Source organism: Natator depressus, chromosome 2 (genome assembly GCF_965152275.1).
Source record: "Natator depressus isolate rNatDep1 chromosome 2, rNatDep2.hap1, whole genome shotgun sequence".
Classification (NCBI taxonomy): Eukaryota; Metazoa; Chordata; order Testudines; family Cheloniidae; genus Natator; species Natator depressus.
Window position 1 is genome coordinate 66,703,794 of NC_134235.1, and position 14,972 is coordinate 66,718,765.

The 14,972-nt window shown below is 44.8% G+C and overlaps 1 protein-coding gene and 1 long non-coding RNA gene across 2 annotated transcripts in view; one reads left to right on the forward strand and one right to left on the reverse strand.

Annotated features, from left to right (window-relative positions):
- The first annotated feature begins 1,580 nt into the window (after positions 1 to 1,580).
- LOC141982361 (DGAT1/2-independent enzyme synthesizing storage lipids-like) overlaps positions 1,581 to 14,972 on the forward strand; it is a 63,869-nt gene continuing 50,477 nt past the window's right edge. Inside the window, exons 1-2 of the mRNA XM_074944371.1 lie at positions 1,581 to 1,639; positions 8,244 to 8,633. Of these exons, the coding sequence (XP_074800472.1) occupies positions 8,318 to 8,633 (316 nt within the window). The 5' untranslated portion in view covers positions 1,581 to 1,639; positions 8,244 to 8,317. The remainder of the gene's footprint in view (positions 1,640 to 8,243; positions 8,634 to 14,972) is intronic.
- Positions 7,529 to 14,972, reverse strand: part of LOC141982362 (uncharacterized) — an 82,832-nt gene continuing 75,388 nt past the window's right edge. Inside the window, exon 3 of the long non-coding RNA XR_012638042.1 lies at positions 7,529 to 7,929. This is a non-coding gene — a long non-coding RNA (uncharacterized LOC141982362). The remainder of the gene's footprint in view (positions 7,930 to 14,972) is intronic.

The following is a 14,972-nucleotide window of genomic DNA, read 5'->3' on the forward strand; positions in this document are numbered from 1 at the left end:
TTGTTGTTACCATACACACTGTAAGGAGAGCGATCACTTAAGATGAGCTATTACCAGCGGGGGGGAGGGGGAAACCTTTTGTAGTGATAATCAAGGCAGGCCATTTCCAGCAGTTGACAAGACCATCTGAGGAACAGGGGAGGGGGAGTGGGAATAAACATGGCGAAATAGTTTTAATTTGTGTAATGACCCACCCACTCCCAGTCTCTATTCAAGCCTAAGTTAATTGCATCCAGTTTGCAAATTAATTCCAATTCAGCAGTCTCTCATTGGAGTCTGTTTTTGAAGTTTTTTTTTTTTTGAAGAAGTGCAACTTGCAAAGGCTCTCCTGCTGGTAATAGCTCATCTTAAGTGATCACTCTCGTTACACTGTGTATGGTAACACCGATTGTTTCCTGTTCTCTATGTATATAAATCTCCCCACTGTATTTTCCACTGAATGCATCTGATGAAGTGAGCTGTAGCTCACAAAAGCTTATGCTCAAATACATTTGTTAGTCTCTAAGGTACCACAAGTACTCCTTTTCTTTTTGCGAATACAGACTAACACGGCTGCTACTCTGAAACTTTTCAAACACTTACTGGATTTTTTTGCTACAGGGTGTTTTAATTAGCTCGTAAGGTGGGGTGTGAAATTCTTACTGCTTAGGAAGTTTGTTGTAAGGGCTTCCTTATTTGGAAGCTGGATACTACTGTGTAACAGCCTACCTAGCTGGTCATACAGGTCTCACATTTTGTGTTTTGTGTTTTTCTTAAAGCCCCTGTTCCTGGACTCCTGTGACTGAGAGTCTGTTTTCATTTTTTTAAAATAGTAAATCTCTAACCCCTAGGGTTGCAGAGAAAACCTTAACAAGGTGACCTAAACATAACCTGAAATCTCAAAACACAAAAGGCAAATAAAATGTTCACAAAACATTTACTGTTTAAACTCTCATTATTTTTAAATCAGTGGCATGATTCTTAACACTTTAGTCAAGATTTTTGAACATGAGGTGATAATAATATTACAGATCGCTGAGAGAACAGTAGCTTGATATCCCCTTTGCTTATTTGGGCCCCAGTGAACAGGGAGCCATGGTGGAGAACGGGGCCCTACGCCAGACCAGTGTCACCAGAAAGTCCCCTAAAAAGAGCCAGGTGTGATACAGCTATGTAGATTCCTGTGCTGCTGGGAAAGGCCAATTCCCCAGCTTAGGCACTAGACAGCACAGTGCATGTGAAGGGCTGTGGCCCCTTTCCTGGTTCATACATGGGGGGAGAGCACAGAGGGTTCAAGCCCCTTTCCCAGTTCATGAAGGGGAGCAATGAGTATAAGGGGTCAGAGGCCCTCTCCCAGTTCATGCGAGAGGCAGAGGTCAGGGGATTCCCGCCTCTTTCTCGGTTCATGCTGTGGGGAGGGCGCTGAGACCCCTGTCCGGTTCATGCGGGGGCTGGGGGAAGCACTTGCTCGCTCCCAAGGCCTAGGAGGGCAGGGCCCACGGTAGGGCGGGCTCCCGCTTGTGCCTCTGAGCGATTTTCACAAGCTCCCGAAACTGGCACCAGCCCTTCTGCCGGGTGCCGCCCCTGCGGCCTGCAACCCTGGCCGGGACCCAGCGGCGCTGGAGACAAAGCGGAGCGCGGAGCTCAGAGCCGGAGCCAGGTGAGCTGCAGGAATCCTTGAGCGCGGGGGACTCTCGGTCCCGGGGGACACGTGTGGGGACGGGCGGGCTCCACGCGGCGGCTGCTCCCCTGAGGCGAGCGCGCCCAACGCAGCGTGACAGCGGCCCGCGCAGCAGCCGCGGGGTTCCGGTTCCCCCGGCGGCGGCGCAGCCTCTGCCCTGCGCGGCCGCCTCCCTCCCCCTCGTGCCTTGCGCGGTGGTGCGGCTCACGCGACTACAGCAGTTCCTTTAGTTTAGTTTGTGCATTTGACAGAGGGGGGCTCAGCCAGGGGCAACAAACAAAACTGACGCTGAGAAGCAGGGGAAAGCTTGTGTAGGAAGAGAGGTCGGGAAGATTGGGACTGTTTAGAGATGGAGGAAAAAGAGGCGTTAGTTTGCTTCTCTCAACCCTATCCTCTCTCATAAGGCAACAATGGGATTTTTCAAGGAAATTAAAAGGCTCACGTTTGAAACGAACAAAAGGATCTTTTACCTAATGCATAATTAGCACGTGGAAACTCTTTGCCACAATATATCATTTAGGGCAAGAGTTTAGCAGGATAAAAAAAAGTTTGACATTCATGTGGATTCAGATAACATCTGCAGTAAGTGTAGGTAATACTTAAGAAAAATGGAAGTGATCAACTCTTAGTCTTCAGGGATTAACTAATTTCTAATTGATGGGTTTTAGATTACCGGAATGATGGGTGTTCTGTGTAGAGTATAAAGAGAACAGAATAGGAGCAGGTATTTCATAAATGCCCATTTCAGCGTTTCTTGCATCTTCCTTGAAGCATCTTGTAGTTGGCTAGTGTTGGAGACAAACCACAGGACCAGATGCAACACGGGTCAATCTGGTAGTTCCTGTGATTGCACTCTGTGTATAGACAGTGTCATCAGCTCCCTTACACAGTTAGGTTTCCTTGTTTTGTTTTTTTACGGAGCAAGATGGGAGAGAGAAAACTATAATAGTAAACTGTGATTGTAAACGCACAAAAACTGGTATGGGGCACGTCTGAGAGCTGAAACTATTTCAAACTCTTAAAAATTGATTTAATGTTGACAGTGTCCATTTAAGGATATTTGTCAGATATAATGGCAGGTTCCCAATTTAAGAGTTGTGGGAGTTGCAGTTTCATATCAGTTGGTTATGGTTATTTGGCTTATTTATCTTTCAGTCATCAGCCTCAGCATTTGTAGAAGCTTCTGAGCATTGAATCTTAGCTTTCCTGTAGTCTTAATTTTGGAAATATTTCCTCTGATGAGATTATTAAAGATAACTGACCCAAAATACCAAATGGCTTAATAATTGTGTATTTACTTTATTATTTTACTGGTTTTAATAATATAGCACAAAGAGGCTGAAGTCAATGGAACTACTCAGTTCAAAAAAATAAAAACATTCTTAAGACTTGATCTTGAAAAGACTTGTGTAACACAATCCTTTCAATTCTGGAATCTCTTCTTTTCCCCTCTTCTCCCCTCTTAAAATATCTGAGGTTTTGCACTGCATTAGATTGTAAACAATTTTTTAAAAAAGAGAGAGAAATGTTTAATATCATGTTAAAAGAACATTATTCAAGATGATAAATCAAGCATTCAAAAGTTAGGAAATGCTAGAATTAAGGTTTCGTATGCAAACTTAGTTTGGCCTCCTTGTGTGTATGCATTATGATAAAGTCTTTAATTACATGATCACATACTTTTTTTCCTCAGGACCCCTACCTCATTCAGTGCAGACGATGGGTGATTCTCACTTAATGGGCAGCTGTTCAATATTTTATTTTATCCTCATTGTTCAGTGTGTGCCCCATGCCTTATTTACACCACACTATTCAAACACTACTCAGAAGACAGAATGATTAATTTCCTCATGGGTTTATCTGTGGTGTTCAACACTATAGTATATGAGTGCTTCACAAATGTTAATTTTCACAACATCCCTGTGAGATGAGGGCATAGTATTATCCCCATTCTAAAGATGGGGAACTGAGGCCCAGAGAGATTAAGGTAAAAAATTCCATTAATTTTGGGTTGTCAATTTGAGACACCCTGATTCATCCTCCGAACAGGTCTATCCTATTCACTGAATGAGGCAGGTGACTTATGGAAAAAAATTGCATATGGTCATGTAACTAAAGACTGCACCATAATGCATATACACAAAGGGGCTGAATTAAGGTGACACAGGCACCTTAATTCTGGCATTTCCTTACTTTTGAGTGCTTGAATTTGTAACCTTAAAATTGTTCTTTTAATATTTCGTGCATGTGGCATCGTACTGATGCCCACATGAGTCATCAGCAGGGTTGCAACCTACAGGTTACATCTACTCTTGGAGCTAGAAAAGGAATACTTGTGGCACCTCAGAGACTAACAAATTTATTAAAGCATAAGCTTTCGTGAGCTACAGCTCACTTCATCGGATGCATACAGTGGAAAATATAGTGGGGAGATTTTATATACACAGAGAACATGAAACAATGGGTGTTACCATACAGACTGTAACAAGAGTGATCAGGAAAGGTGAGCTATTACCAGCAGGAGAGCCGGGGGTCGGGGGGGGGATCCTTTTGTAGTGATAATCAAAGTGGGCCATTTCCAGCATTTTACAAGAACAGTAGGAGGGGAAATAAACAAGGGGAAATAGTTTTACTTTGTGTAAAGACCCATCCACTCCCAGTCTCTATTCAAGCCTAAGTTAATTGTATCCAGTTTGCAAATTAATTCCAATTCAGCAGTCTCTCGTTGGAGTCTGTTTTTGAAGTTTTTTTTGTTGAAGAATTGCCACTTTTAGGTCTGTAATCGAGTGACCAAAGAGATTGAAGTGTTCTCTGTCTGGTTTTTGAATGTTATAATTCTTGACGTCTGATTTGTGTCCATTTATTCTTTTACGTCCAATTTGACCAATGTACATGGCAGAGGGGCATTGCTGGCACATGATGGCATATATCACATTGGTAGATGTGTAGATGAACGAGCCTCTGATAGTGTGGCTGATGTGGTTAGGCCCTATGATGGTGTCCCCTGAATAGATATGTGGACACAGTTGGCAACCGTCTTTGTTGCAAGGATAGGTTCCTGGGTTAGTGTTTTTGTTGTGTGGTGTGTGGTTTCTGGTGAGTATTTGCTTCAGGTTGGGGGGCTGTCTGTAAGCAAGGACTGGCCTGTCTCCCAAGATCTGTGAGAGTGATGGGTCGTCCTTCAGGATAGGTTGTAGATCCTTGATGATGCGATGGAGAGGTTTTAGTTGGGGGCTGAAGGTGACGGCTAGTGGCATTCTGTTATTTTCTTTGTTGGTCCTGTCCTGTAGTAGGTAACTTCTGGGTACTCTTCTGGCTCCGTCAATCTGTTTCTTCACTTCAGCAGGTGGGTATAGTAGTTGTAAGAATAGGATCTAATTCCCAGCTTGTGCAGATATACTACCACTAGTTTTCTTTGAGCTAGTGCACTAAAGATAGTAGTATAGTCATTAGGGTTGCCAGGTGTCCAGTTTTTGACCAGAAAGTCTGTTGAAAAGGGGACCCAACAGTGTCCGGTGAGTACTACTCACTGGACACTAAAAGTCTGGTCACTTGAGTAACTGTCCACAATTGGCTTCCATTCTGCCACCAGGAAGGTGGGAAGAGCAGCTGCTGCTGGAGCTGGAAGAGCATTCAAGAACTGCCGGCTCTGGCGCAGAGAGGTATGGCGGCCAGCGCTCTCGGGGAGGTATCCTGAAGCATGCGGCATTTGAGGAGTGGGGCCAGTGACTGGGTTTACTACCCTGGCCTCCTTCTCAGCCTCATTTGTGCTGGTCCCTGTCCTGACCTAGTCACCCCTCCACCCCCAGAGCGTGGCTCTCACTTCTCCATCCTGCCCCAATCATCCCCCACCACCTCTGGCGCGTAGCTCTCCCTCCCCCATCTTGCCCCAGTCATTCCCTACCCCCAGAGTGCGGCTCTCCTGCCCCAGTCACCCCCGACCCCTGGAGCGTGGCTCTCCCTTCCCCATTCTGCCCCAGTCACCCCCCACCCCTGGAGCGTGGCTCTTCCTCCCCCGTCCTGCCCCAGTCACCCCTCACCCCTGGAGCGTGGCTCTCCCTCCCCAGTCACCCCTGGAGCACGGCTCTCCCTCCCCAGTCCTGCCCCAGTTATCCCCCATTGCATGGCTCTCCCTTCCCCATCCTGCCCCAGTCACCCCCAACCCCTGGAGCATGGCTCTTCCTCCCCCATCCTGCCCCAGTCACCCCCCAGAGCACGGCTCTCCCTGCCCCAGTCACCCCCACCCCTGGAGCGCAGCTCTCCCTCCCCAGTCCTGCCCCAGTCACCCCCCAGAGCATGGCTCTCCCTTCTCCATCCTGCCCCAGTCACCCTCACCCCCACCCCCAGAGTGCGGCTCTTCCTCCCCTGTCCTGCCCCAGTCACCCCTCCACCCCCAAAGTGTGGCTCTCCATCCCCTGTGCTGCCCCAATCACTTACCCCGGAGCAAGGCTCTCCCTTGAACGTCTTGCCCCAGTCACCCCTCCACCCCTAAATCCCTGCTCAGCTGGTAGGGGGAGGGAGTTGGAGAGAGCAGCAAGCAATGGGGGTGAAGAGGTGGAGCAGGGGGAGGGCTTTAGGGGGAAGAAACAGAGCGGGCAGGGCCTTAGGAGGGAAGAGTCAGAGCATGGGCGGGGCCTCGGGGGGGGGGGAAGAGGCGGAGTAGGGGGCGGGAGAGGTTCCGGCACTCAGTGTCCATTTTTCACAAATTAGAAAGTTGGCCACCCTAGTAGTCCTGATAGCATGGGCAGAGGCTAGTGTGGCATGAGCACATACCCATAGGGTCCAGGAGGGTTTGTACTCTGGGCAGCTAGCTGTTTGCTGCTGCCTGCGCGACAGTGGCTATACTACTATTTTTAGCACGCTAGCTTGACGAGAGCTAGTGTGAGTATGTCTACGTGAGTTGGAAATCGCACCCCTAGCTACAAGTATAGACGTACCCTTAGATCCACCATGCAGGCCTCTGCCATTTTGAGCTAATGGACTAACTGATAGAGGATGATAACCAGTGTCTGCTATGTGGACCAGCACCAGAGCAGAATGGGACACTTGCTAATGGGTTTCCCAGACATTTGCTGACAGCAGAGGAATGGTGGGACTCAGAAATCTTGGATTCCACTCTAGTTGGCCCAGATTCTTCTGCCCATTCCCCTAGGTGTGACCCTTTCTGCCCTGTCCTCTCCAACCTCTCTCTTCCCCAGTTCCATATTTTCTGGCATGGAAAATTTCAGCCCACAAAGTTAAAGTCTGGCAAAATTATAAATAGCTGAAACAGACTCTTACAAGGGTGAGTGTCAGGCAACCTGGGTGCTACCAGTCCCACCTTTAATGAACCATAAACCTCTGGGGTTCTAATCTGTCTCCACAATTGTAGGTGTATTCTCGCAATGCAACTGCAAGCCACCTTGTTATTTGTTCTATTCTTGTTTGTTACCAGTGTATTGAATTTTGCTGACACAGGAAAAGGCGGGCAAAGTACCTCGCAAATTAGCCTCCTTTTAGTTTTATAATTACTATTATACAGATAGATATTACTATTATACAGAGCATAGTTCTTAATGTCATTTTTTTTTTAAGTAGAACTTCATATCAAAGTCCGTCGCAAAAATTTGCTAATCAGTCCTCGCAATTCTGGTGAGGTTAAGAAATATTATATAAAACAATTATAGAACAAAGGCACACCACTAAACGTTGGTATGTTAAGCAAGACTCAAAGATGGCTGTACTGACCATTATTTATTTCATTTCATTATAGCAGGACCAAGCACTATAATTAAGGTTTCATAATGGCTTCTGGTGGAAGGGAGAGAAGCAAGTGGGGAGAAGATCTAGGAAGGAGCAAGTTCCTTCCTTATTTTGTTACCTTGACCATTCCATGTTCCTCTATGATTCTTAGTTTTCCTTCTGCCTCTGCTCACAGTCCTCCTCTTTAACACTCTTTGATTTAATCTTCCACATTGATGTCTCTTCTGACCCATTAGTTGCTGCCTCCTCAGCTTCATTTCCTCATCCTCCCCTCTGCAGTTGATCTTCAGCCCTAGAAAGCTCCTTCACTCACCACGATGGCCACTCATTAAATCTTGTTCTGGATAAAAACTCTTTCTTCTCTGATCTATCAATTTCAGTTCTCCCTCTCTGACCAACACCGAATCTCCATCAGTGTTGCCCCTAGCCCCATTGCACAGGTATTTCACGACAGTTCAGTCCATCACTGGTCAGGGATTCCTCTGCTGCTGTCCGTCCCCTCTTCTGCTGATGCTCTTCTGGCACTACTGCAATGTGTTTAAAAATAGTTGTGTATGTATCCATAACCATATGTCAAAGTCCTACTTCACATGAGAAAAACAGGATACAGTAGATGCTTGTTTGCAGCAACACCTTCTAAGCGCAACATTTCCCCAGGAAACACGTTTCCTACTATAAATTGTCAACACTCCCCATAACAGCAACAGCTGCTTAGAAGCAACATAGCAAAAGGGCACCGATACAATGAAATTAATTGCAATGAAATACAATGAAAGCATGTGTGTAACTTCTCTGGTGGTAGTAGTAGGAATAAATGACACAATGTGTTCTCTCTTTCTAGGGGCAAAGTTAAGAAGCTGCTTTGACTACGAAGAGAGCTTGACTCAGTTTGCCTAATTCTTTTTTAAACAGAAGATGATAAGTAAAAGTGAATCCTATACTTCAGGGCAGGAATCTGTGATTAACTCAACCTGGCTGATTTACATATTAAAAGAATGGATTGGTCTGGACTACCACTATCCAAACTATATGGGCTCCTTCTTGTGTGTGTCACTCACAATGTTCTTTTTTCCTTATTTACTCTGGTTTATCACTTGCATTTTTTGTAATATTTTCCTTCACATTTACAAGAGAAAGAACGGCCTAGATAATGATTTTTCCAATAAACTATGGGACAATGGAAGGCTAATGGTGTCACGCATAATTAGTATGTATGGAAAGCTATGGCACGGTAAGAGATTTTTTTCCCCTTTAAACTCTAAATATGTATTACTGCAACAGGTGACTACATGGCAGGGGTTCCTAAACATCGTTCGCGGCTTGTTCAGGGTAAGCCCCTGGCAGACCGCGAGACGCTTTGTTTACCTGAGCGTCTGCAGGTACGGCCGCTCACAGCTCCCAGTGGCCACAGTTCGCCGTTCTCAGTCGATGGGAGCTGCGGGAAGTGGTGGGTTGGCCCGCGCCGCTTCCCACAGCTCCCATTGGCTGGGAATGGCGAATTGCGGCCACTGGGAGCTGCGAGCGGCCATATCTGCAGATGCTCAGGTAAACAAAGCATCTCGCGACCTGCCAGGGGCTTACCCTGAACAAGCCATGAACCAAGTTTGGGAACCCCTGCTATATGAACATTTTTGAAGACTGATAGGACCAAAGTTTGACCTACCTTTTCTTTTATCTGTTTAAAAATTCCATTCCATGTACTTTTTTTGTGCATTCCTTTTTCAAAGCAAATTTTATAGGGGAGTAAAAAAAATATTCCAATAGCTCAGCAATGAAAGAAGGAGGAAAATTCAGTTAGGAAACAAATTTCAGTTTTCAGGCTGAAGCAAGATAGTTTATGAATATTTTTGAAAGGGGTCTTTAAAATGCTGTTAACAATAATTTTTTATTGTGTATTGTGAGGTGCTATCATTTTATTATTAAAAACTGGTATTCTGAACATTTTGGGGCTGAACTATAGTTACACTCAAATGGGGTTCACTGATCGCTATGAGAATTGGTTGATATTTCTGAGGCATTTTGAGCCATCAAAGATAATACGAATGATGGAGGTTTTCAGCTCTAGCCCAGTGGTTCCCAACCTTTTCTCTTCTGCAACATACCTTGAATTATTTTGAGGAACACCATCATATAGTCTCCAAATGACCTTCCCTTCTTACCGCCTCGGTTTAAGCTGTTTACCACCCTTGTTACAGTCTGTAGTTTCCAAATCAGTTCTGCGCCCAGCCCCCATCAGTTCTGTCCTCACCCTCCACCAGTTCAGCCCCCACCTCACCTCAGTTCTGCCCCACCCCACCCAGCCCCCATCAGTTCTGTCCTCACCCTCCATCATTGCAGCCCCCATCTCACCCCAATTCTGCCACACCCCACCCAGCCCCCTCCATTCTGCCTCTCCAGCTCCCCTCAGCCCCCACTAATTCCATCCCCCCACCATGGGTGGCAGTTGAAGCTTCCCCTTGGGGAGGCTAGCCCCTTCCCCACCTCTTTCAGCCGAGGCCCCACTCCTTCCACATGTGGCCCCCCCCATGGCCCCTCCGCACCTTCCCTCACGACCCTACCCCCATTCTGCCACCACTCTGCTTCTTTCCCCTGAGGCCCCACCCCCAACTTGTTCCTTTCTACCTCTCCCCCCAACACCCCAGCTACAGCTCTAAGACTGGAAAAGCTCTGTGCCCCCACTGCGGCCCTGGGCTGCAGCAGGGAGCAAGAGCTCCTCCAGCCCAGGGGCTGTGGTGTGGGGAGATTTTTCCAGGGGCTCCAAACTGGCCAGGGTCCATGGGTAATCTGCTTCTGCCCTCCCTTCCCCCCCACCCAGTGGTGTGAGGTTTGGGGAGGCTTAGCTTCCCTCAGCCTCTGTTACGCACTACCCATACCCCTTGCCTCACCTCTGCTTCTCCTAGGGTTCTTCCCCACCTCCCAATGGTGGGGGGTTGCACTAGGGTCCCGCTCCACTTCCAGGCTGCAGCGGGGAGGAGCAGAGGACCCAACCCATTGCTCACACAGGATATGGGGGTGGGGAGAGGGAGATTGAGTTCTGATTGGTTGCTCTGCCCATGGAGGCGGTGAAGCAATGAGGAAGATAGCCAGTCAGAAGGTGGCTTTCCCCCCATTCCTTCCCTCTCTCCTTCCCCCACTCCACAGGACTCAAATTTGCTATCTTAACCTTGGTTTGGGGAATGGAATGTGACACATGCATAATATTTAAAAGGGGCCTTGCCCTGGAAAGCAAAAGTACAGAATGCGATCTGGCTCTGACACTAAAATACAAGGGAAGGTATTTTTGTTCTCATGTGTAGTTTTTCAAAAAATTCTGCAGCACACCTGTTGGGAAACACTGCTCTAAGCTATTGGTTCTTATGCAGCCCAAGTTGGTAGTAATGAGCTCTTGACAGCTGATGCTGTTTTACTCCTTGGCTGTCTACACTTGCTTTTATGTAAAAATGTCTCACTGTTCTTATCTCTGATGTGGCTTCACCTATAGTACCAATGGTGGGAAATTTTCAAAGAAAAAGTGTACTGTAGAGAAGGAACATAAGTACTGGTGTGGTCTTATAAATTTTAGAATTGCCAGACACGTGATGGATTGTGAGTTTTTTGTTTAAATTGGAATTAAAAGCATAGTAGATGAAGTTAATGTAGTAGACATAGGCGCTGACTCCGTGGGTGCTCAGGTAAACATTTTGAAATTCTACAGTATGTGCAATGGAACTAAATTCTGAAGGGAACAACCCCTACATTCTGTTCCAATGTTAACTTATTCTATTGCTAGGAAATATTCTTCATTTTCCATGTCTCCTGTCCGTTCCCCCTGTCCACACCCACACACACACACAGTCATTTATAGCTGAATTGAATAGTGATTATTTGAGGCTGTGATTTTGATGAATCCTGAGAGTGGACCCAGTTTCATTTCCAGATTTTGGCTCCTATGATGTTGTCAAGGTGGCCTGAGTCAGAACGTCCACCCCCATGAAAGTGGAGCATGAAGCTGGCTTCATTGGATCTTGGTTGCAGTGCCTTGGCAGCCCAGCTCACACTTCTGGCTCCTTTCACTCAGAATCCTAGAATCGTACAGATGTAGAGCTGGAAGGGACCTCAAGAAGTCATCTAGTCCAGTCCCTGGCACTGAGGCAGCAGTCCTTGGCTCTCATGGGGAGGGAAGGAGGCAGAGTTCATGGGGTCCTGACTGAGATGAGCAGAGCAGTTTACACCTCTTACAGGTATTGTTTCAGACTCTCTGTAGACTCTTGAAGACATTACTGCATTGATTTACTCACTTCACATTTTCAAGGTTTTCTCTGCAACCATAAAGGCTAGAAACAATTTAAAAAAGAGAGTGCTGGGATTCTGGTGCAGAATTGTGTGCAGAGGAGTAAATTCTGCATCAGATTCTCCAGGCGTGAAATACACTTGACCCTGCTTGGGAGTGAAAGTAGGCAACGTATTTTGGATGTAAGTTTGCGATACAATGTGGCAGCACAAAAGGCCAGTGCATCACATCTGAAATGGAGTTGTTAATAATACATCTCCTGTATAGTTTGGTGAGACTATTTATCCTACTTGTTGCCAAAGTGCACAAGGTTTGGAGTGGATGACAGGGGAGAGCTGAAGCTTCCCAGAATTTCCAGACTTACATTAGTTATGAAGGGTAAAACTAAGACACACAGAAGCGAGAGGCATAATTAAATGAAGTGTTTCATTCCTTTGGCCTTGAATGTCACCCCACCCACGAATGTCTAAGACCTTTGTCGCGGAATGTACTTCAGCTTCTCAATGGTGGGGTAGGTTTAGGGAACCTATGTAGTGGATAAGAAATGGAACTGCCATATCTAATTACTTATCTAATCCAGTAGCCCATCTCTGACAGGGGCAACTACCAAATGTTTCAGAGGAAGGTGCTATAATGGATAATTATGAAATAACCAGCCCAGAGGGAAAACTTCTTCCTAAGATCATCACATAATGGTTGCCTTATTCCCTTAAGTATATATCGGTCTATATCCCTTACTGGGGAATAATAAACTATCTTGTATAATAATACTGTAAGCTGTTCTCTTTATGCAGATGCATATTGTCATAAATATAAAGGGAAGGGTAAACACCTTTAAATCTCTCCTGGCCAGAGGCAAAACCCTTTCACCTGTAAAAAGGCTAAGATAAGAAGCTAAGATAACCTCACTGGCACCTGACCAAAATGACCAATGGGGAGACAAGATACAAGCTGGATGGAGGGGAAACAAAGGCGCTGTCTGTGTGATGTTTTTTAGCTGGAACCAGAGCAGGAATGCAGGTCAGAACTCCTGTAAAAAGTCAGTAAGCAATCTAGTTAGAGATGCGTTCGATTCTGTTTTGTTTAAATGGCTGATAAAATAAGTTGTGCTGAATGGAATGTATATTCCTGTTTTTGTATCTTTTTGTAACTTAAGGTTTTGCCTAGAGGGAGTCTCTATGTTTTGAAACTGATTACCCTGTAAGGTATTTACCATCCTGATTTTACAGAGGTGATTCTTTTACTTTTTCTTTAATTAAAATTCTTCTTTTAAGAACGTGATTGTTTTTTTCATTGTTCTTAAGATCCAAGGGTTTGGGTGTGTGTTCACCTATGCAAATTGGTAAGGATTTTTATCAAGCCTTCCCCAGGAAAGGGGGTGTAGGGCTTGGGGGGGATATTTTGGGGGGAGACGTTTCCAAGTGGGCACTTCCCCTGTTCTTTGTGTAACACTTTGGTGGTGGCAGCTTTTCACCTAAGCTGGTAAGAATAAGCTTAGGGGGGCCTTTCATGCAGGTCCTCACATCTGTACCCTAGAGTTCAGAGTGGGGAAGGAACCGTGACACATGTCCAGTATTTTTTATTCCTATTAAGCTCTTGATCAAAATTCTCTTCCAGTGAATTCCATAGGCTAATTATGCACAGTCTTTAAAAAATGTCTATATTCAGTTTCACTGTCTGTCTCTTTGAAAAGGTAAATAGAAGATTTACCTTCCCTACACAATTAATTATTGTGTATATCTTTGTTGTGTACCCTATTATACAATTCAGTCTCTTCTTCATGGAGGAGGGGTTAAGAAGTAGTTTTTTTAGGTCTTCAGATACTTTTGCCATCTATTTCTGGATCTTTTCTCTTTCTGGTATATCCTCTTTTGTTAGGACGACCAAACTTGAACATAGTATTTTAGGTGAATGTACCATTGATCTACAGTGGAATTATAATATTCTCAGTATAATTTTCTATTTATTCTTTATGCAGTCTAATGTTTTCTTTTTTCACTATTGAGCTTTGAACGGAGGTTTTCATTGAGCTGTCCATATGATACTCAGGTCTCTTATCTGAGTGGTCACAGTTTACTTAGAACCTGGCAATATGTATGAGTAGCTGAAATAACATGCAACATTTGCAAGACATGGGGGCCAATTAGGGACTTGCTTCTACACAGCAGTAACTGGGGAAGTAGGGCTGAATATCAGCTGCGATGAAGATCTACAGATCATTCCACCCCACACAGCGTAGGCATAGTTGGCGAAATATAACTCCAACCTTGAGGCTTCAGCAACAACTAAAGAGAAGCTTTGCTGCCTCAGGAAGATCTGATGGAGGTGAAAGGATGATTTCTTCCCCTCACTTCTCAATCTATGAGGACCTTCCTTGTAAATTTACCATGTTATTTATATATAGTTGTGGCTAGGGCCAGGATTTGGACTTTTGACAGTTAATGCCTATTACTTCATGTTGTTTGTCTACAGATTTGGGAATATAACACTTGTCATGTTATTTGCAACAATAAGTGCCAGAATATTTTCTTTTGTAAATGAAAATGTAGGGCTGGTTTACACACAAAGTTGCACTAAAATATCAAACTTGGCTTTTATTATTTTTGTTGCAAATCTGTGTGTGGATGCTCTTATTCTGGAATAAGGGTATCCACATAGGAACTTGCACTAAAACAACAAAAGGTGTGAAATGAAGCAGATTTAATTATTTTGATTTAACTTTGTGTATAGACCAGCACTTAGATTATTCATAAACAGACTGGAAAGCCCCTGAGTCACTTATTCCTTATTTCTACTTTGAATTTATGAGTTAGAAGCTGCCATTTTTATATAGTTTTTTTGGGCTAGAATGGCACTTTAGGATGAACGGAGATGCTTTTTTTTATTTATCAAATCCAAGGGAATAGTTGAGATTCTAAACCAATAACTAAATATATGCAAATACAATGTAAATTAACATAGCTGAAAAATCACTTCTTATTCCATATACCCATCTGGAACTCAGCTCAGTGTTGTGTATTTCTTCTGCAGTGTTTGTAACATTGCAAACACCTACAGCAGAAAAGGGAACTGAAATATTTAAAGAACTCTTGAGGTGCTGTCTGCTTTTGCAGGAGAAATGCAGGACTTTGAACCTACCCTTGGTATGTTAAAACAAGCAAAACTTCCAGTGTAGAGTGTGTTCCTTTATTAGGCAACCTCCTGTCTCAAGAAAACAGCCCTAAAATATCCCCACCCTTGGAGTATTTCTTTTATTAAAAGGCCATCTTTTGTTAAACCAACGAGCTTTTGGCAGATACT